At 43.3% G+C, this 21,985-nt stretch overlaps 2 protein-coding genes across 27 annotated transcripts in view; one reads left to right on the top strand and one right to left on the bottom strand.

Annotated features, from left to right (window-relative positions):
- LOC125726509 (zinc finger CCHC domain-containing protein 3-like) overlaps positions 1-21,985 on the top strand; it is a 421,979-nt gene that overhangs the window by 367,467 nt on the left and 32,527 nt on the right. The window lies entirely within an intron of this gene.
- LOC125726514 (uncharacterized) lies at positions 14,060-17,667 on the bottom strand. Of its 4 annotated transcripts, none has more exons than XR_007388205.1 (3): positions 17,533-17,667; positions 15,105-16,254; positions 14,060-14,389 (listed from the first exon to the last, which is right to left on the bottom strand). XR_007388205.1 is itself a non-coding variant. In XM_049002935.1 (2 exons), exons 1-2 carry the CDS (start codon positions 17,642-17,644, stop codon positions 15,509-15,511), a joined length of 858 nt encoding a protein of 285 aa, XP_048858892.1. In that variant the 5' UTR covers positions 17,645-17,667; the 3' UTR covers positions 15,075-15,508. The 4 variants fall into 4 exon arrangements, 1 of the variants encoding a protein (XP_048858892.1); XR_007388207.1 differs by lacking the exon at positions 14,060-14,389 and adding an exon at positions 14,482-14,506 and having other exon boundaries at positions 15,094-16,254; XR_007388206.1 differs by lacking the exon at positions 14,060-14,389 and adding an exon at positions 14,831-14,855 and having other exon boundaries at positions 15,094-16,254.

The following is a 21,985-nucleotide window of genomic DNA, read 5'->3' as shown; positions in this document are numbered from 1 at the left end:
GAGATAATGAATAAAGATAGAAAGTGTGAATAAAGATAAAACATTTTGATTGTATTTGCGAAGCGATGCTGGATGCGCTGAGCTCGCCGGGAAGATCATGTGGTCCTCATTCCCTCCCCATGCACACGTGATCAGCTCAATCACACCGAAATTGTCGGTTTGCTGCCCTTCAGGGAAACAATCTAAAGGGTGTTACGGGAAAAGTAATCGATGTAAGAGCCAATGATGTTCTCCTGGTGCCTACCCATGTTTATGTTATCGTTACTGACACAAACAATGATGAACGATAATAAGCATTTATAAGCCATGATTACCGCACCATTAACGTGGAGTTGCACTAACGTCTGTTTTTATAGCTAACCAGCAAGTCAACGTCTCCCCCTGGTAATGCAACAGCGCCGTTTAAACAATACGTTTACACCGAGTGCTTGTGATCAGTGGCCTATACTACGAATCAGGGTTACTGGCTTATCGAGGTAACTTGACGGATTTAAGGTACCACAGTTTAAATGAACTTCATATTTGTTCATCGGGATGTCTGAATCTGTGCTAATCAGTACTACGATGCCAGTTATGCAATGTAGTTTTGATAAAACTTTTCTGTCATTTAACATAAGAGGAAAAAAATAATTATACTGTAGTCAAATTGGCTGATATAAAATCATTTAAAACTGTGACAAATTTAGCCTTTTTTTACAGTGTATACTTCCAGTCACAAGGTAGCAGATACGGATTTCTGAAATAGCAAAGATAAAGGTCAATGAATAATATCCCTCATCTCTTTTAAAACAATAGGTAAGATGCTGTTTTGATATCCTGTCTAGGGTTGGAGTGTAACAGTATTCACGGGAAAGGGGAATGGGATAAAGGGACAAACAGGGTGAGGGCAACAAGGGAACACCAGTGGACAAAGGGATATTTTTTGTATTTTCATTTTTTTTCATGTATAATACTGACAGGGGCGGCATGGTGGTGCGGTGGTTAGCACTGTTGCCTCACACCTCTGGGACCCGGGTTCGGATCTCCGCCTGGGTCACATGTGTGTGGAGTTTGCATGTTCTCCTCATGTCGTCGTGGGGTTTCCTCCGGGTACTCCGGTTTCCCCCCACAGTCTAAAAACATGCTGAGTCTAATTGGACTTGCTAAATTGCCCGTAGGAATGCATGTGAGAGTGCATGGTGTGTGAGTGTGCCCTGCGATGGGCTGGCCCCCTATCCTGGGTTGTTCCCAGCCTCGTGCCCATTGCTTCCGGGATAGGCTCCGGACCCCCCGCGACCCAGTAGGATAAGCGGTTTGGAAAATGGATGGATGGATGGATGGATAATACTGACACTGAACAAATAACCCGGTGCGAAAGACTTTGGGAGTGACCACAGCCAAAATAACAAACAAAATCCCCAACTATCAAGTGCGACCCACAGCTAATCTCACCTAAGTGCAAAAGAAAAGGAAACCAAAAGACAAACACTCCACCTCAATCCCTAACCAAATAAACAGAGTCCAACACACACTTGCAAAACAAAATAGCAGTCACTCCCTATGCAGCAATACAATCACACATACATAACATACACACAAGTCAAAGCAACGAGGGGGCTAGTGAAGACGTAAACCAAAGAAAACCAAGCGGGGAGACAGCAAGCCAAACTGAGGTCGCGGGGGGGACCGGAGCCTGTCCTTGGAACAACAGGCGTAGGCAGGAACCAACCCTGGGCAGGAGTCAACACACTGCAGGGCGCAAACACTCACAACTCAGATTTGCCAATTAACCTACCCTGCGCACTTTTGGACTGTGGGAGGAAACCGGAGCCCCTGCTGGAAGTCTTTCCCCATTCACCAGATTATACTGCCAGAAGACTGAAAATTAGATATCAAATACTAGAGTGACATAAAAACAAAAAACAAGTTTGCTTGTAATGAGACGCAAAACAGAAGATTATCTCTTTTTATATTTTGAGAAAACATTTTAACATTTATCCAACTGGTCAAATGGTTTAATACTTCATACAGCAGCATTTCTAAACTCATTCCTCAGCCCACCAGACAGCTCCACGTTTTTGCTCTGTCCCAGATCCCTGCATGCATGAACCAAACAGTCACCTTTTACTGCTGTGCTGAGAGCTTGGACAGAGCAAAACTGTGGATCTTTGCAGTGGGGTCCAAGGACTGGGTTGAGAAACCCTGGCATAGAGGAGACTGCAGTGAGAGCCAAGAAAAAAAGAGATTAGAGAGGAAGGTAAAATGCTTCCATTAGCATGGCAAATAAGCTGCAAGTACAGACCCTGTGCTTCCATTACAAACAAAAAGCCTGTATGACCCTCCTAAACACACAAGTCAGATTAACTTAACCAGGGGAAATAAGCATAAAACTTGGCAAAGACTAGACTATGAAAAGGGAAGGTGAACATCATACTTACACGAACTTCTGCTAAAGCAAATGGACAAACCCCTTTTAACTGAATCAAGTTACTTAAGAAAATTAATAATCCAAAAATAAATCAATAAAAATTAAGAAAAACACAATCATGATTTGAACTAATACTGCAGTCAGTCCTAAATGTTCCCATGACATTCTTTTCGTCACGACGCACACTCGGTACATACTGGTTGAAAACCATTTATAATCCTTCATGTACCAGTCTATGATGGAGCACCCCAACCTGGGCCACCCATCCAACATGGCAGATTTCTGCCCCTTGGCCCCGGAGACTAACAGACTAATCTCAGGAAACAGGGAACCAGGGGGACATGGGCCGCTGACTGGATGGGCGACTCCAGAATGAGGTGAAGCAGAAGGTAGACTCCACAGCAGAGGACCGAGGAATGTAGACCAAAACCAGGGAACCTGACGTGGCAAGAACACAAACCAGGACAGACATATAAAACCAAAGCAAACGCATCAGTGGCACAGCCCACCAGCTTGTGAAAGATGGCTACCTGGCATCATGAATCCCTTAATCAAAAACCTTTGTGATGGCAACTTTGCCACCCAGGACTGATCCCTTCTAAAGACCTCAAGTTTCAATGCAAGGTTTCCGAAATGTTTTGAAACATTACTCCATGTGACTGCTGTGGTATTGTTCCAGGCAGGGAAAACAACTTAGGAGAAAATTCCCGTGCATGTTGGGTGTTTGTGGTACTGTTGGGCTGAGGGGGTAATTGAGTGACTATTAACCTTTGAAATCCAATTATATTATTTAAACAGGTTAGTAGTTAGACAGTGCGATTTAGATGAGGATAAGGATGTTTTATTGTCATTACAAAACGTGTTCTACATGAAGGGAACAGAATGAGGCACTCAGATCCGGTGTATTAGTAATAATAAAATAGAAATAAAATCGAAAGAACAATACAATGAATAATATGGTAACAGTTCAAATAAAATAGAATAAAGACATTAAGATAAATTCCATTAGGAGAATTTAACCATGGATGTAAAGTGAGCAGGTGTGAGTGTAGCAGAGATTACTGAGGTCTGTGTGTAATAAAGTATATCTGACACTGGCTGAGGAAGCAGCAACGTGTGTGTGTGCAAAGTCACAGTAATAACCTGCAGCTCTGAGGGATCTATTGCAGCGAAGCCCTGACATGTAACACTGATGATGAATGGCAGTGTTAGATATAGGTATAGTGAGGTACTTATAATTATAGTAGGTGTAGGATCAAGGTCTGGATTAGATTTAGTTAGAAACATACAGGGCAAATCTAGATAACACATACACACACAGATTACATATAAATATAAATTTGGGGGCAGTGTGTAGCTCAGTGTGTTAAGCCTGTGATCAGAAAATAGCCCACTTTAGCCCAGCCTGGGCACATCTGTGGGTCCTTCAGCAAGGCCCCCAGCTCCCTGGGTGCCACTATGACTGACTGCCCGTCACGACCAGCTCACTCTGAGCAAGTTGGGGGAGGCAAAACGAAAATATCTTGATTGGGATCAATAAAAAGTATTAATTCTTATCCTACGGTCTGAGCATTCGGTCAATCCAAGTACAGAGAGTGGTAATGTGGACAATGCTGCTTGCATTTCCGGCCCAGCAAGGCCTGCTGCTGCTCCACAGCTATATATATTCAGCACTGACCTTTTTCCATTCAGTGGTTGTTAAAATAACTTTGTGTAGCCTAGTAATGGTGTAGTGCAATATTCTTTGGTTTGTAATATAAGGGATTAAATAATATCTTCCAAGTGAGATACAAGCCCTCCACATTTTCAGTGAAAGGAGACCAGAGAGCATGAAAGCTCTTCCTACATTTGCCTCTGTTGTATCTCAGATTTTCAAAAGGTAACATAGAAAACACATCTTTAACCTATTGTCTGAAGGCAGGGGGTCTCGAGGACTTCCACTGCGTGAGAGTTGTTCTTCCACCCAGCAGAGAGGAGAAGGCTGTGGCTCTGGCCTGTGAGGCGGTGTATTGTTTTTCTGCGGGGAGATGTGAGCATCGGGTGAGACTCGACTCAAATGCAGCCGCTTTGAGACAGACGTGGACTTTAAGGAAACACAGACTACACATGGAACAGCAATGACTGAGCTGGGGAACGCAGTGAGGGCAGACATATTTATACACAGCACACTAATCAGCGACAAAACAGGTGTACAGGGTTAGGATGGAGAACTATAATGGGATACAGGAGAATTAGGAGGGTTACAAAGTGCCAGCAGCGACCCCTGCTGGCATGAGTGGGAAGAGACATGAAAAAATAAGAGATTACAGATCATGACAGGAGCACCAAGCACAGCAACAGTGGGGTCATGCTCAATTATCACACCACATATATTAGAAAACATTATGAAAATCTGTTCCCAAAAATTGTTCAAACATCAGCATGACCGAAACATACGACTGGTTGTACCTAGGCTACACTGGCACTGACAGCAGAATGTAACAAATTACCAGCTACGACACATATCTGATGATTCAGAAGAAAGACAAGTTGAAGAAACAAAGTGGTTAATTGACTATTGTATAATAATCAAATCACTTCATAATCATCTAATACATAATATGTCACAATGGGAAGAGGGACAATCCAAGGGCAGCCTTGTGGGTTTTATTGCTGAACCAAAAGACATGAATAGAACCCAAGAGGAGGAGGAGAGCACAAATAGGAGGGAGGGAGGAAGGAATAAGCAGGAGGAGTCGGGGAGAACCTACTAACACGGGGAGCAGAGAGGGGTCCTCCTCCTTTTTGGGTGAAACTAATTGCTTGTGACATGGTAAGAGGCAACTTCTTTCTTGAGAGAATTTCTTTAAAGGGCAAGACAACCAAAGCTGTAAATCTAACAGGAAAAAATAGCCTTTGTAGAATTCTATGTGAAGACCCTCTGGGCCAGGCGCCCTGCCGCTCTGCATTGTTTTATTTGCATGTACAACTTTGTACTCCATAATTTTAATATTTTATCACGAAGCCTGAAGAGCAATATGAACTGTATCATGCTTTAAGTAAATTGTCTCATCCGTTATTAGATTTAAACACAGTCATAATCCACAGCAAACTGTACTTACAGCCTTCATCCTACTCTTCAGTCTCTGACGTGCTGCATCTAAATGGGGACTCGTCAAAAAGCCAAGTGGAGCTGTCATGAATGAAGGCCTTGTTCAAGCTTCCCCTGCCTGACAGCAGGTTAGTCTCTCATTTGACTAAAGTATATTTAACTTCTACAGAACTTTGCAGGCTCTTCTAGGATGGAGAATTTCTGCTGCTGAGCGCATTAGAAGAAATTCTCAGAGGGAGATACGAGTCCTAGGTGCCTGCTGGGTACATATTCAAGACAGAGTTAGGACCGACTCCAAAAATTCTGCACTGTCTCCCAGATTAGGGGAAAAAATTGTATTTTACTTAAAATTTCATTTCTAATAGATGGAATCTGATTTACCTTAGACTTGGTCAGCAGCCATGTGGATAAATTTCAGAACTACAGACGGTCTGTGGGTTGGGGGGGACAGGCAGGTTGGCCGGTGGGGGCACGCGGAATGCTCCTGGGGGTGTGGTGGGTGTGCTTATATGATTTACAGGAGCCGAGGCTAACAAAGGCACTAAACTGCACAAACAGCCTCCTGTATGAAGTTTTACATGAAAAGGGGCCATGGGCTTGTTGGCGCTATGTTTCTTAGCAGACTGACTAATACAGCCAACTGGACCCGTCTAACTCTTCAAAAACATCCATGCAGAGGTTCCTGCCTGTTTCTGACAGCATTTAACTGTTATTCTTTTGCTCCAGTCCTTTGCACTTTTCCAGGTTTTAGTATCTTGACCTTTACAATCTGGAGGCTTGCTACCCTCCAACTAGCTGTTTTGGGTCAAAATGGCCCCATCTGTGTTAATTTGCATTATTAATTACAGCATAAATCAATACATTCCAGATGAATTTTAAGGTAATTTCAAGAAAAGCCTGTAATATCATTTTTGACCACCATGTGACACCACAAGCCGTTGGAAAACCACTAAGCTGTCAATATGAGATTTGGCAGAACTGGAAATATGATGTTAAATGTATCACAGTGCAATAGTTTTAAAAATAAATCAATGACTTTGCACGACTATTTTATGTGTTTTGTCAAATAAAAAACCTGAAGTATTTGAACTTGAACTGATACTGAGCAAAATATTACCTCTTACTTATATGAAGGTTCGCATTATCTATGATACTGGTGCCAAACCTGAGGTGAGACCTCACCTAGAATATTGTGTGCAGGTTTGGTCACCATATCTTAAAAAGGACATTGTGGCCTTAGAAAAGGTGCAGCGTAGGGCCACAAAAATGATTCCTGGTCTTAGAGGAATGTCATACGAGGAATGGTTACTTGAGCTAAATCTGTTCAGTCTCAAGCAAAGGAGACTGAGGGGGGACATGATCCAGGTATATAAGATTCTAACAGGTTTGGATGCTGTTCAACCAAATAGTTACTTCAGCATTAGTTTAAATACACAAACTCGTGGCCATAGGTGGAAATTAGCGGGAGAACATTTCAAGCTGGATTTAAGGAAGCACTTCTTTACACAGCGTGTAGTCAGAGTATGGAATAGCCTTCCTGATAATGTAGTGCAAGCTGAATCCTTGGGTTCCTTTAAATCAGAGCTAGATAAGATTTTAACGACTCTGAGCTATTAGTTTAGTTCTCCCCAAGCGAGCTTGATGGGCCGAATGGCCTCCTCTCGTTTGTATAGTTCTTATGTTCTTATGATCTGAGGTGCTGCTCTGTAAGAGACATGGAGCGATACACCTGAAGAAGCAGCAGATCTCGTATTGCAGGAATTGGAAAGCAGTAGTACAGAAAGGGACAGTACTGAAGTAGGTGTGAGACCTCTGTTGAGGTTTCGGAAGTGAAATTCGCAGAGGAAGAGACTGATATTACCAAAGATGTGCAGATGTGCTGGTAGTCAAAAGCACTGGACGGACATGGTCCAGGCAGGATTACAGCACAGTACTCAATGAAAACCTCTCTGCGGCCAACCAGGCTCTGCATTCGGCAAGCCAAAGATATCCTGTCCAACTTTTTATTCCAAGATCAATGGAAAAATCAACATTAGCAACCTGGAGGTAAGAAGGAAATTCGTCAAGGACTAGAAAGAAATAACAGCAAGGGAGTTTACGGCATATATGGGGCTTTTAATATTGGCTGAGGTTTTCAAATCCAATTAAGAATCAATCAAAAGTTTATGAAATGCGAAAATGAGACCGGTGATTTTTCTAGCAACGATGCCCAAACAAAGCTTTTGTGACGTGTTGCTGGTTATCTGCTCTGACGATCGTCAGTCCAGAGCACTCAGGAAATCCAGCGACAAGATGGCGGCGATCTGCAAAGTATGAGAGCTCTGGGCAAACATCATTCCGCTGATGCATATCACCATTGTCACACCTGGTTCTGTTCATGGGTAACTAATATCTTCTTTATTACTGCTTCACATCGATCTACATTGTCACAACAGTTTATAGTTTTTAATTACCAAAAAAATCATATTTTTACGAACATGTTGCCAATACGTATGTAGTGAGTATCAATTTCATGTTCGTGTTCAATGAATCATAATGGATCATTTATTTTAGTTACTATATTTACTCACGATTTGTACCTGAGTAGTGACTGTGTTATTAAGTCAGTAATGAATAATATTGTAAAGTGCTATGAAAAATGTATAACGTTTATATCTGATTTCTGTATTTGGCATCGGATAAGTATTCTCTCCATCTGCTGTTGCAGTCTGCTGCCCATTTTGACAGCATATGCTCCGAAAACCGGACAGATATGGAATTAAATTTTGGGCAGCCTGCGACTCCAAATTGAATTACTCCAGGAGAATCGAAGTGTATATCGGGAAATCTTCGGGGGGGGGGGGGGGGACCCTCCTAGGCCCCTTTCCAGGTGAGGCTGAACTCTGCCGAATCACAGGACCAGAGGGTCTGGGAGGGCCAGCAGGGCAGGAGGACATGAGGGGTTGGCGGGCGATGAGAGAACCGCAGAACAGTAGAGCAGCAAGGAGACAACAGGAGAGGAACATGAAGATGACAAGGGACATACAGGGCAAGAACAGAGACTGGCAAACCCTCTCTGGGAGACAGACATTCTGCCTGCCGCTTTCTTGGGCTCCTGTTGATACTGGTGACCACCCCAGAAACTGGGACCAGAGTAACCGGAGTCTGGGATGAAGGAGGGACCCACGTATCAGGACCCAGGGCACTCTAGCAGGACATCCTCTGGATCCATCTTCTCTGGGCTGGTGGCAGCCTGCAGGCATGTGCCGGTGGGACGTCAGGATAGAAAGTGGGCACCAGCAGGCCGTCAGGAGATGAGGTGGGCACCGGCTGGACGTCTGGGGACATTGAGGTGGGTGCTGGCCAGGCATCAGGGGACAGAGAGGTGGACGCTGGCCTGACATTATGGAGCAGTGTGGCAGGTGTTGGCTGGTTACCAGGGAACCGTGTCAGATTCTATGAGAAGCCTAGAGGCAACCAAGGCCTCACCTGTGTTGGACACTGTGGGTGCGGCCTGAGCGGCCCTCTGGGCCGGGAGCCTTAAGTGCGGATGTAACGACTGCAACGGCCGGCTCTCCTGGGCCAGATACTGTAGATGCAGTGTCTTTCAATTACAAGTGCGCTTCCCTAACCATTAAGTCACCACTGCTCACTACTATGTGTACTACTAAAAGAGGCAGTAGGGTCTTGTCCAGCCAGCTGACAAAATGTTTCCACATTTAATCGGAACGAAGGACAGTAGGAAACATCTGTATTGTGTGCAGACTTCCAATAAAACCATGTTGAAGCAAAGTCCGACCTCTACTGTGGTCCAGCACTCTGACAACCATAGAACTAGGAGTGAAGCCTGTTCTTCTGTGCTGGAGAGCTTTGGGGAGCATGTTTTGGTGAACAGGGGGATCACAGTAAATCCCAGAGAAGCATCATGTTGTCAGACTTCAAGTGACAATGAGGACGCAGGTCGCCCTATGGCAAACGACATGGAGACGGCAGGCTCCTTTTCTCCAGAGCACCCCACCTCTGCGGGGTTCAGCACACTCACTCCATTCCAGAGGGCCCTGAGGATCTCCACTATAGCTGTCACACCCTCCACTTGGGAGTCCGGGGAGAGGGCGGCTATGCCCTCCGTCAGAGATGGGCCATTCTCTCTGGGGAAAGATGTACTACGGCCTGAACCAGCGACATTAGGTATGCTTGACACAAGCAGCAGTGATCGGCTGTAGGGACCTGGGGAATCTACTGGAGCTTGTCGAGTTCCGTCAGTCTGTTGGGTGCCAGGATGAACGACTCTGGGAGCAGGTGTTGTCAGACAATAAACTGGGATTTACTGGGATCAAGATGGGAGGCAAGGGAACAAGCAACATGGAGGGCACCACATCAATGGCGAACACAGGGCCAGGAAGCACTTATACAGGAATAACAAGGGAACAGACTGAAAGTAGCTGGGAGTGTTTAACATGAGGGATGGAACGAGACGCGAGACCAACGAGCAGCAGGCATGGCTTATTAGAGCCACGTCAGGGAGGTGGCAGGACATGACGTTTGGGGCTATGGTTAGGGTTAGGATTAGGCTTAGGTTTAGAGTAAAGTGTTTGTGGCAGAGAGCGGTCAGTAGTACAAGGACACGACTACACCACCTGGGGAATTTCACCACAGGAAAAATTACTCTAAATTAAGAGCACACAAGTTCATTTACCGAATGGAGCTAGAGATGTGTTTGTACTATTAACAGGTTTTTGAAAATATAAAACAAAGAAACAAGACAAGCGCTTTAGCATCAACAACCTTAAAAAATAAACCAGCAACCAGCCTTTGGCCACTGGCTGACTAAACTCAAGCAGGAGACAGGTGTCCGGGGAAGTTGATCAAAAGGGGGAATAGAGTCCCTTAAACTAACACACACACACACACACATACACACACACACACAAACACGCACACACACGCACACACACACCTGTGCTCCACCACACTGATCCCCACACAAATATACTGCACAAGGTGAAAGTGTGAACACCACCACCCCAGACCAATCAAATCTTAGTCAGCCAGATCAATCGAGGCAGCCACTGCTCACAGTCTCCCAGAAAATACCCCAATCTAACCAAGAATCTGAGTGTTGAAAACTATGAAGAGTGCAAACAATGAGTAGCAGAATACAGGCTGTCCCTCTGTATCAGTCCCATACAGAAAGAAAGGGCGGCCCAAAGTCTGTTAAGTCGCAAAACTAGGGAATGAAACAGCTCCAAATGCAGGAAAAGGTGCGACGATCCTTAGCGCGTTCCAAGGCTCCCAGCACATCGCCGATGTCCCACCGAGGATCAGGAGCTTCCAGCAGCAGTTGTTGGGCGACATCGGACCGACCGAGGACAAGACAAGACTGACGGAAAAGAAAAACTGACGTAGGAAACACAGCAGCCACAGTGCAGGTTCAAACTATTATTGTCTGACAAATCTGCTGGAAGAGGCATAAACTGAAGCTGACGAGCAACTGAAACTGTAATCCTGGCAACAACCGTAACAACAATTAAAACACATCAAGTAAAGCAACTGACAAGTAGCTATAGGCCTAGTCACCAGAATAACTTGCAACCACTGGAGCTGCAACACAGACACCAGAGAAGCACTGCAATATAAAATATTACCATTAGCCATTTAAATCAAGCAGAGGATTAACGCTAATTAAAACAGCAAAACCTCCCACCAAGACACAGAATAAGTGTGAACCTCAGCCAGCATGCCAGCGTACCACGGCAGACCAGTGCGGTGTGGAAGGGGAGTTACCGGACCGGGAAACGCCAATGACGCCTCCACACACTAGGGGTCCCCACACACACTTACCGGAAATAATCAACAAGTCCTACCCGCAAAATTCCACACTACTACAGTTGGATGGCCCTGGGATTTTTCTCCAGAACCCCAAGGCTCAATGGAAGTACCGCGAGATTCTTAAACCCTTACCTGAGGGAGGAGGCTTCCAGCGTAAGGAGAGGTTCACCAGAATCCCCGGGCTGGATGGACATCGTTCATCCTTTACCTGGGGAATGAGGCTACCAACTCGTGGTGACTTACCCAAGCCCTGGTGCTGGATCATCATTAAATGCTTACATGGGGAAAGAGAGACCTTACCCTTGGCCTCCAAGCCTGGAAGTACCCTGAGCTCTAGACCCAAGCTTAACCCTAACCCATAAGCATAGGTTCGCAGCATGAACGGTTCTCACCTGATACCAGAAAATCATACATGTTCTTAATCTGAAAATCAGTTCATCATTTTCCCAGAAGGTGGCAGCACATCAACACTGCAAGCTTGGCACATCCCTTTGGATACAATGAGCTATCCTTATATTTTGAAATTTTTTAAAACTTATTTAAATCAGTAAAACAAATTACTTCCAAAAAGGATAGAATCATGTCTACCCAATACCCCTTGGCACCATGTTAGTGTGAATGGAGTTTTCACTCCAGCCCTGAGGGATTCAGAGCAGACACAAAAGATTGTGAAGCCATGTGTGATTTACAGTGAAAGGTGACTGAACACAACGCACAGCCTGTTATGACTCCACTGTTCACCATGGTTCAGCACCATCTATATTTCTATTATTTTTCAAGGTATTTTACTTGTGGTTTTACACTTAACATGGTATCGACAGGCTTGCTCCAAAGAGATCTCATTGTATTTACACAGTGACAGTAACGCTGCCTTATCTTGCGAGAGGAAGTAGCATATGGATGCGCTGCTAACGTTAGCATTAGCAAACCTAGCTGCCTAGCAGTGTTGGTAGTAACTCGTCAGTGTAATTCCACTACTTTTGTTTGCACCATGTATTTCAACATCGACGCGATGTTAATGTGATCACTATGCAACCTTTAGCCCACTGTTATTTTCCTTGATTATGTAATTATACAGGGCAGGTCAGGCAGAGGGAGCAGACGCTGATGCAGCACATTGATGACCAACCACACGTCCAAACTGCTGGCGATCCTGGCCGGCGACCCCCCAGGCAGACACACGGTCGAATCCCACCCTTATTATAATTACTTTTACATGCAGTAATTGGTAATTAGTAATTTTCAGTAGCTTGCACAAGGCTGCTGACTAGCAACGTTATTCGTTGGCTGAATCCGAAATAGCTGTAGTGCTACGATGCTGGATTGTTACAGGGACAGTGATAAATGCAGACCCCTTTATTCTGATTGCGTTAAAAATCAAATGTTTTTACTCAGATTTCATCCATTTGGTGGTGTGCTCTCTATATGCCATGTGTTGGCAAAATAGAGCAGCGCACTGAATTGTAATGCCTGTATCTTGAAACGTAGCGTGTTGTCAGACTCTCCGACACACAGCTCTATGGTCCATACAGAGGAGATGAGGAACATGCAGTCTGCTAAGTCACGTGGTTACCTTTCGTTAGGTGGCTACGTTTACATGCCTTAACGCAATTAAGATGTTTTCATGTAAACAGATTAATCAGGGAGCTCATTTATAAAGGCTTCGTGTGACTGAAAAAGACGAGAAGCATTCATACATATATTTATAGGAAGATTTTGGGATTTACAAAGAAAAACGTTTTGTGAAAAAGACACAAATCTTGTGAACGAGGTTGAGAGATGCTGTTTCGACAGAATCCTGTAGAGGGCACTGTGTATGCTAAATCGAAGGCTCCAGGAATATATTCGGCATTTATAATCATAAACAATAATAATTGAAATATTTGTGGGCAAATGGCAATTGGCTCTGAGATTAAAGTTTTTTAAAATGAATTTGTTTAAATTTTTGGGCCGGCATGGTGGTGCAGTGGTTAGCACTGTTGCCTCACACCTCTGGGACCCAGGTTCGAGTCTCCGCCTGGGTTACATGTGTGTGGAGTTTGCATGTTCTCCCCATGTCGTCGTGGGGTTTCCTCCGGGTACGCCGGTTTCCCCCCACAGTCCAAAAACATGCTGAGGCTAATTGGAGTTGCTAAAAAATTGCCTGTAGGTGTGAATGGTGTGTGAGTGTGCCCTGCGATGGGCTGGCCCCCCCGTCCTGGGTTGTTCCCTGCCTTGTGCCCATTGCTTCCGGGATAGGCTCCGGACCCCCCGCGACCCAGTAGGATTAGCGGTTTGGAAAATGGATGGATAGATGTATGATAGAATGATTAAGCTGTAGCACATTTCAAATAATATTTCATTTGTAACACATTTGTTCTCCAAACTTCTACATTTTTAACCTTTGGCCACAAGATCATCTTCTTCCTGCCAGTATCTTTTCTTTTCCTTTGATCCTCGGTTGTTGGAATCTGCTCTGCTGCTTGGAAGTTCCCTGGGGAGTTAGTGTTGGGGGGTTCTGGTGGAATGTGACCATCGGCAGCCATGGGCTGGATAGCGCTGTGGTGCTCAGCCTGGCTCTGTGCCCTTCTAGGGGCTCTGTGTCCTTTGTTAGCACAAACATTTTGCACACCTGACATTACCATGCATACAGTATTTCTCGTATTTTACAAAATACAAAAACACTGATCTGTAGAAAAAAACATTTTATTTCATGAACTAAGTCAAATATGAATCATAAAACACAATTAAAATACTTTTTTTGAATACATGCCTCAGAAATTGCACATCCCTGATTGTGCGTTACCTTCATGCTGCCTTGAAATTTTTGATTTCTTCACTGTAGCCCTATGTTATACAATCTTATCTTAACCTTATGTTAACTAATCCTATTTTTATTTCTTAAAATATTCCCTCCACCACCCCCCTCTGAGGAGGACTGCTTTATTTATAATTAATCTAATCCTATGTTATACAATCTTATCTTAACCTTCTGAATTAATCCTATTTTTATTTCTTAAATATTCCCTCCACCACCCCCCCTCTGAGGAGGACTGCTTTATTTATAATTAATCTAATCCTATGTTATACAATCTTATCTTAACCTTATGTTAACTGATCCTATTTTTATTTCTTAAATATCCCCTCCACCACCCCCCCTCTGAGGAGGACTGCTTTATTTACAATTAATCTAATCCTATGTTATACAATCTTATCTTTACCTTATGTTAACTGATCCTATTTTTATTTCTTAAATATTCCCTCCACCACCCCCCCTCTAAGGAGGACTGCTTTATTTACAATTAATCTAATCCTATGTTATACAATCTTATCTTAACCTTCTGAATTAATCCTATTTTTATTTCTTAAATATTCCCTCCACCACCCCCCCTCTGAGGAGGACTGCTTTATTTACAATTAATCTAATCCTATGTTATACAATCTTATCTTAACCTTATCTTAATTAATCCTATTTTTATTTCTTAAATATTCCCTCCACCACCCCCCCTCTAAGGAGGACTGCTTTATTTACAATTAATCTAATCCTATGTTATACAATCTTATCTTTACCTTATGTTAACTGATCCTATTTTTATTTCTTAAATATCCCCTCCACCACCCCCCCCCCCTCTGAGGAGGACTGCTTTATTTATAATTAATCTAATCCTATGTTATACAATCTTATCTTAACCTTATGTTAACTAACCCTATTTGTATTTCTTAAATATTCCCTCCACCACCCCCCCTCTGAGGAGGACTGCTTTATTTATAATTAATCTAATCCTATGTTATACAATCTTATCTTAACCTTATGTTAACTAACCCTATTTTTATTTTTTAAATATTCCCTCCACCACCCCCCCTCTAAGGAGGACTGCTTTATTTATAATTAATCTAATCCTATGTTATACAATCTTAAGCTTACCGTAACCTATCCTATCTTAATTTTATTCTATGTTATCTTATCCTATCTTTCTTATCTTATGCTATGCAATCCTATCTTATATAATCTTATCCTAAACTTATGGTAATTTATCATGTCTTTGTAAAATATAAAATGGCATACAAGTTAAGACTATCTTAACTTGTCCTATCTTATTATATACAATCTTAACCTTATCCTATCTTAATCTTATCCTATAGTACCTTATGCTATAGAACTACATGGTATTTTATCTTATCCTAAGTATGTATGACAACTCTTGTGTAATTATGTGCTGAATCTACAGGGAAATGTAGCTATGTGCATCTGACTGATAGCCCATCTCCACACCCATCTCCTGAGCCCTGGGCATGGTACTTAGCTGCTCCAGTGCATCAATAGGAAAGATGAACTCATCTTCATCAATCCTACGCCTCTTGGTTGAATGAGTACCCTCATTATCCTCATTCTTCCCCTGTTTCGCTAAGTTAATTTCATTTAAATGTCTGTTCCAAAACTCCTGACACCAGTACTCAGTAAAGCACTTGGCGTCATAGGTCATTTTAGAGTACTTGGTTACATAATAGTTATACAACCAATAGAATTTTTCCAGGTGAGATGAGGCGGCTACAGCCTGTGCTGGAGCCTGAAGCAGAGGGGTCAGATGAACCAGGCCTGGAGCTGAATATGGATGTGGAGCTGGGCTTACAGGTGTGACTAAGTGTGGGGATAAAACAGAGGAGCCCATAAAAAGAAATGGGGATGAAACAAAAGAGGAGGGGACTGAAGACGGAAATAAAAATGAAGAGGAGGAGAAGGTTGGTGAGCTGGGCTTAGGCTCTAACCCCTTCTGTTGGTCATACCTCCTTCTTCGCCCTGACCGGCCTCCCGCCGTTTTTCTACGGCGGCCTGTGCCCTGCTGACCCCTGCTGGTTGCCACCGGGATGGCAGCAGATCCAGGAAAGGCAGACGTGGTCAGGGAGCTGGCTGCCAGCGGCCTGGTGCGGCACTTCTTCCGACGGCCAGCATCACTGGAACTGGTTTGTCCTTTGGGATTATAAAGACAGGGGACAGCATATTTAATTTAAATGAAACATTATGTCACTGTACAACAACACTACATCACAACCATCACAGATATCACACTTGGCAGTCGGTATTGCACACTAAGAAAAATTCTGCCGTCTTTATTGGATACAGGAAACACATGCTTGGGAAACTTATGCGCTGGTCTTGACTTGGGCCGTCTGCGTTTCAGCAGGGGAACCTGACCTATAAAAACAAGCCAGTTTGTGCACAGATTCCCTGATACGCAGAACAACAGCGAAAAACAACACTGGAAAGGTTCATGTGCATCAAATATAGCAGCCCACTCAATCCAAATGCTGGCATCAACAACTGACTATTAAGTCAAATCCTTTACATATCTTACACTTTCCATAAGTTGCATTATTTATTCACTCTCAAGGTACCAAACTAAGATTTATGCTTTTTCTGATTACTACCGCGTTTCCCCGCAAATAAGCCCTAACATGATTTTTCAAGAAGCTCGTAATATAAGCCCTAGTTATTGTCCCATGGATTGTACGGTAACTAGAATGAGATGCGGTTATACTACGAGAAGGCTACATGGACAAGAGGCGCTCATTTAAGGACAGAGTTATTGCTAAAAATGAGAGATTGGGGACACTGGTTCTACAGGAAATTGAGTTGCGAGATATTCAGGACGGAATTTGGAACTTGGAGATTTACGATGATGTTCCAGAAGAACATGACATGACGACTATATTTGAATAAACATATGCAGTATACAGCAGAATTTTGTTCATGAATAAATTCACCGTCAAATTGTTTACATGGAAAGATACTGTTAGAAGATGACATGATGTCTGTGTTTGAATAAATGTGGATTTTTTTCATGAATACCGATAAATATACTGTAGCATGTTATACTTGGGAAAATACTACCTTAATATAAGCCGTAACGCGTCATTTGGAGCAAAAATTAATATAAGACCCTGTCTTATTTTCGGGGAAACACCGTATATTAGGACATATTCAGCTGTTACTTTACCACTTCATGATGATTTTCTCTGATGTTTAAACACAGCACAGCCACAGATTTTACTGATTTCATTATATAATGCAGTAGACATGCAAAAAGACTCCCGTATATTAAAGCTAAAGGTGAACTACTTTATTATTTAGACATGTACTTCTAAAACAAGATAATAGAACAGAAGCTTCAAGAAGACTAGTCAAGCATATTCTGACTTTAACTCTTTAAGTGCTGAGTTAGTCTGGGCATCATTTTGCCATCCTTACCTCGGCCAACTGGACCGGGGATGTATTCCGGGGCGATCCGCACACTGACTGCACCTTTCGGCAGCAGCCAGTCAATCCTCTGGAGATTCACGGTGGTTTTCACGATGGACATCTTTCGCGTCTTCTCTCTTGCTGATAAACTGCAAGTCTGAGCTGCTTTAAATGTTCAAATGAAAACTCCAAACGGAATAAGAATTGTTATGATTCGGTTGCTAAGCTACGGTGGCCGATTGGTGTCAGCGCGCTGCAAAGTCTTCAAACGCTTTAATCAAATGACAAAACATACGATCTACATTTACAAAAGCGCAGAAACGTAGAAGTACCACAAAATTTTAAGACAAGTTTAAAAACATATAAGCGCTGAAAATCCGCTCACAACACAGTTGTGAAGTTTCTGGGTGACAAAGAAACAAGACGGACCAATTATGGTTTAACTGTATATCGAATGTTTACGAAATGTCGATATCTTATCAAAACAGGATATAGAATGAAACACTACATTATATCAATCAATCATTCGGTCGCCATTAAAAATATAGAATAATATTCCTTCCTTGTTATAAGTAACACGAGAGCTGCGGTCTTGAAGTTGCACAGACTCCCAGAATTCATAGCGATAATTACGCGACCCATTCAATTAGTGGGTTTTTTGATAATTGGGAATGGGGAGGAGCCATTGGGTGCGTTCGACTTCACTTAGGTCTGACTGCAGCTGACGTGAGGGGGAGCGCCATCTGCCGGCGGCTGCAGGAGTGTAATATAATAATATAAACTGTAATATAAACTTGTAATATAAACTGACAGCAGCCAAACTAGACAACTTCTACTCCTTGTAGTGCGAGACCTGACTGAGATGGCCGCACTTCCAAAAGGGTGTAGATACATCTATACAAATATCACCTGCATGCACATTACCTCTTCTACAATAACCGACTCCTGATCCAAAGTGCTAGCAGTGAAAAGATAGCTGCCAGGAAAAAGATCAAATACATTTATTTCAAGGATTCAAAGTTTTTATTGTCATGCACAGAATACAATGCAATTCTTACTTGAATGCCTTCTTCACAGACTAGACGATTAAACACATAAAGCAGTGCAACATTACAGTAACTAACAATAAATAAACGATTAACTTATGTGTACTATTAGAGCATTTATTGAAACTTTACTTCTTTACAGGCTTTTCGGGAGAAATGTCAGATAACGTATCGGAACTTCCAGAGATACAAACGTCATGCGTGTGACTAAAATTGTTCAGCCAATAAGGGCAAAGTTGTGTCACGGAGGCAGTTTCAGTTTGTGCAGCCGGCTGAGAGGTTTTTTTTATAATTTTTGTTATTGAAGCTTTAAATTACAACAGAAGTAATAGCTGACCAGTGACCATTAAGATTAACAAAACAAACAAGAACATTTACGAGACATTTACAAAATAAGCCAGGGGCACATAGTAGCGACATTTACAGTTACGCTGGCTGAAAGGTGCTGCACGATCTTACTTGCTCTCTGCACGTGCTGCACGATCTGTCACGATCGTCTTGTAGGTTTTTGTACCATGTGACTTGGTGACGTTAGGTGACGTTTTGCAGGGCCGGCTTTATGTCGGACAAAAGAAATCTAACCATGATGCAGTAATTCTAGAGGCAGCAAAGCAGACTAACCAAAGATCTCTTAGTAAACAAAGGAATGTGATACTGCAGTTAAGTCTCGGAACAAAGCTTTTACAATGTTAAAAAGTACTCACAACTTTCAGAATTTGATTGAGTACAAAAAGTTGCAGGCTAACGTAAGGAGGGTAGTTAAATGAGCAAAGAGGGAGTTTTGGAGGTCCTTCTGTAATTCAGTAGGACGGGAAACTGACATTAGTAAAGTCTGGGGAATGATAAAAAAGATGCATGAGATTAAAAGGGAGTATGGATATTCAGTTCTAAATGATAATAACATAATAACAGTTACAGATGGGGAAAAAGGCAAAATGTTAGTTTTATGGTTTTTCATTCCCTGCTAAATCAGAAGTCAGAAGCCGCTGGTGTAGATCCAAATTCAGTCTTTATTGCAACAATGAAGTTACAACCAAGGCCGGACACTTAAAGTGTGTCCAGTACTGTTTTATACCTATTTTTATACAAGTTCTTATCATTTAACAATATCTCGTCACTTAAGCATCATCATTCCTTCAACCATTCACAATCATTGTTTTTTACATCAATCCACACCCCTAGGTGATAAGTTTGTCCATCAATTCTTTTACTGTTTGGTCCCTCAGCCGAACGTAATGGTGGTGCGACCATCTCCACTTGGTTTTTTAAAAATGCTCAGCCGTGAACTTTTGGTGAGCCTGTTGCACATTGTCTAATTAGAGGGTTGATAATATATTTGTCCTTCAACATAATGATAAGGCATAACACTAATAAAGGTGGATATTCATACATTCAGGGCTAACATAAAGTAGCTAACAGAACATTTGAGGCTAATACAAGGTGCAAATACATACTCAATTGATTACATTGTGTTGATTACATTATAATGATTACATTGCAATGATTACATCACGGGTATTTGGCATGCTTTTTAATAATACCATAATGATTATATTCTACATTGTATAGTGCTAAATAATATCCCATATATTTCCCCCCTTTGGGATTCTAAAGAGTCCCACACACAATTCTGTCCATCCAGCCTAGGAAGGAGGGCTAAAACCCTAAGATCTAGGGAAATTCCACTCCCAGCCCGCCACAGGAGCGGCCCCCCTTCGGGGTCCATGGCTGACATGGCTCACAAACTATCAACACTCAGAATCAACCAACAGCAATGAACTCCCCAGGATACATTGCATATATTATCAGGAATACATAATCTACCAGGAGTACATCACCTACCACAAGCTCATTACATAAACATATACGGCTAATGCAAAGATAACTGAAAGGTTAACTGATAACACTGTAGATTACTATAACAGGCACTCTGTCATGAGCAGGAAAGTCCCAGGTGTCGTGGGCGGCAGGCAGGCTGCAGCGTTTCCAACATGGAGTATTCACAGGCGGTACGGCCGAACTTCAGCTATGGGCAGGAGCGTATCCAAGGTGTCTATGTCGCCATCCGTTTCCGTGTTGGTCCAGGGGGTTGCCGCTGCAAACGGTCCTCCCACCACTCTAAACATTGCAGCTATAGTCGCCTGCTGAGACAGCGCTCTTCCCACTAGGGAACGAACAAGAGGAAGTACACAAAAAAAGATTAGTAGCAAAGCAAGAATGAACACAGCACGCACACAGAGTGCTTTCATAAGGGCTTACTGCCAACTACCCCACATATTATAGCACCAGTCAAACAACCCGTCATGTTGTCCCGAATTTCTCGCCATCTCATCCTGTAACCCCTGCAACTTTCTCATACCCTCAGTAAATGAAACATCCAGGGCTGTATTATTGGGAATAAATGTACAGCACTGATCCCCGAACAGCACACACACTCCCCCTTTTTCTGCCAGGAGCCAATCCAGGGCCATCCTGTTCTGTCATGCCATCAGACTGGTGGCCTGAAGCTGCTCCCCCAGAGATGCGAGTGCCTCCTGAGTATAGTTGATAAACCTCTGCTGATTATAGTACAAATAATTTTTCCATTCCACATTTTTGTTAACAGTAGGCCAAATTAATATTGATTCAAACCCTGCAGCTATCTCACTTCTCACCTTATATTTCTCTGGAATGCCCCTCGGCTGGCATATGGCATCTATATACACACTGGGATCATCTTCGCAGCTCGTAACAAACCTGTGGGACCTAGAGGGCTGTTTGTCAATATCCACCTGGCTAGCTAACATCCCCCTAGTGCAGAGGCCTCCACAATTATTGGGGAGAGGAGGCCTCAATCCTCCCTCCTGACCACACAGCCACCACGTATCTGCCAGAGGTACGCTCTGGTTCTCTAATGCATCCAGCGGAATGACATCTGAGTCCTCTATAGGCCTGTGTGGGGGGCTGACGTCTGAGTCCTCTATAGGCCTGTGTGAGGGGCTGACGTCTGAGTCCTTTATAGGCCTGCGCGAGGGGCTGAAGTCTGAGTCCTCTATAGGCCTGTGTGAGGGGACCGACGTCTGAGTCCCCTATAGGCCTGTGTGAGGGGCCGACGTCTGAGTCCTCTATAGGCCTGTGTGGGGGGCTGACGTCTGAGTCCTCTATAGGCCTGTGTGAGGGGCCGACATCTGAGTCCTCTATAGGCCTGTGTGGGGGGCCGACGTCTGAGTCCTCTATAGGCCTGTGTGGGGGGCTGACGTCTGAGTCCTCTATAGGCCCGTGTGAGGGACCGACATCTGAGTCCTCTATAGGCCTGTGCGAGGGATTGACGTCTGAGTCCTCTATAGGCCTGTGTATACATCAAATATCATATATATCCATCCATCCATCCATCCATTTTCCAAATCACTTATCCTACTGGGTTGCGGGGGGTCCGG

This window comes from Brienomyrus brachyistius, unplaced genomic scaffold (genome assembly GCF_023856365.1).
Source record: "Brienomyrus brachyistius isolate T26 unplaced genomic scaffold, BBRACH_0.4 scaffold73, whole genome shotgun sequence".
Taxonomy (NCBI): Eukaryota; Metazoa; Chordata; class Actinopteri; order Osteoglossiformes; family Mormyridae; genus Brienomyrus; species Brienomyrus brachyistius.
Note: the sequence above shows the minus strand (reverse complement) of the source record. Positions and strands in the feature narration are given on the sequence as shown.

What these genes read in the sequence shown, in the direction of transcription:
- LOC125726514 (XM_049002935.1), bottom strand. Translation starts at nt 17,644, where the DNA reads ATGTCCATCGTGAAAACCACCGTGAATCTCCAGAGGATTGACTGGCTG. An exon ending in CCCCGGTCCAGTTGGCCGAG is followed by an intron (nt 16,255 to 17,532) that starts GTAAGGATGGCA and finishes ATAATCCCAAAG; the next exon opens with GACAAACCAGTTCCAGTGAT.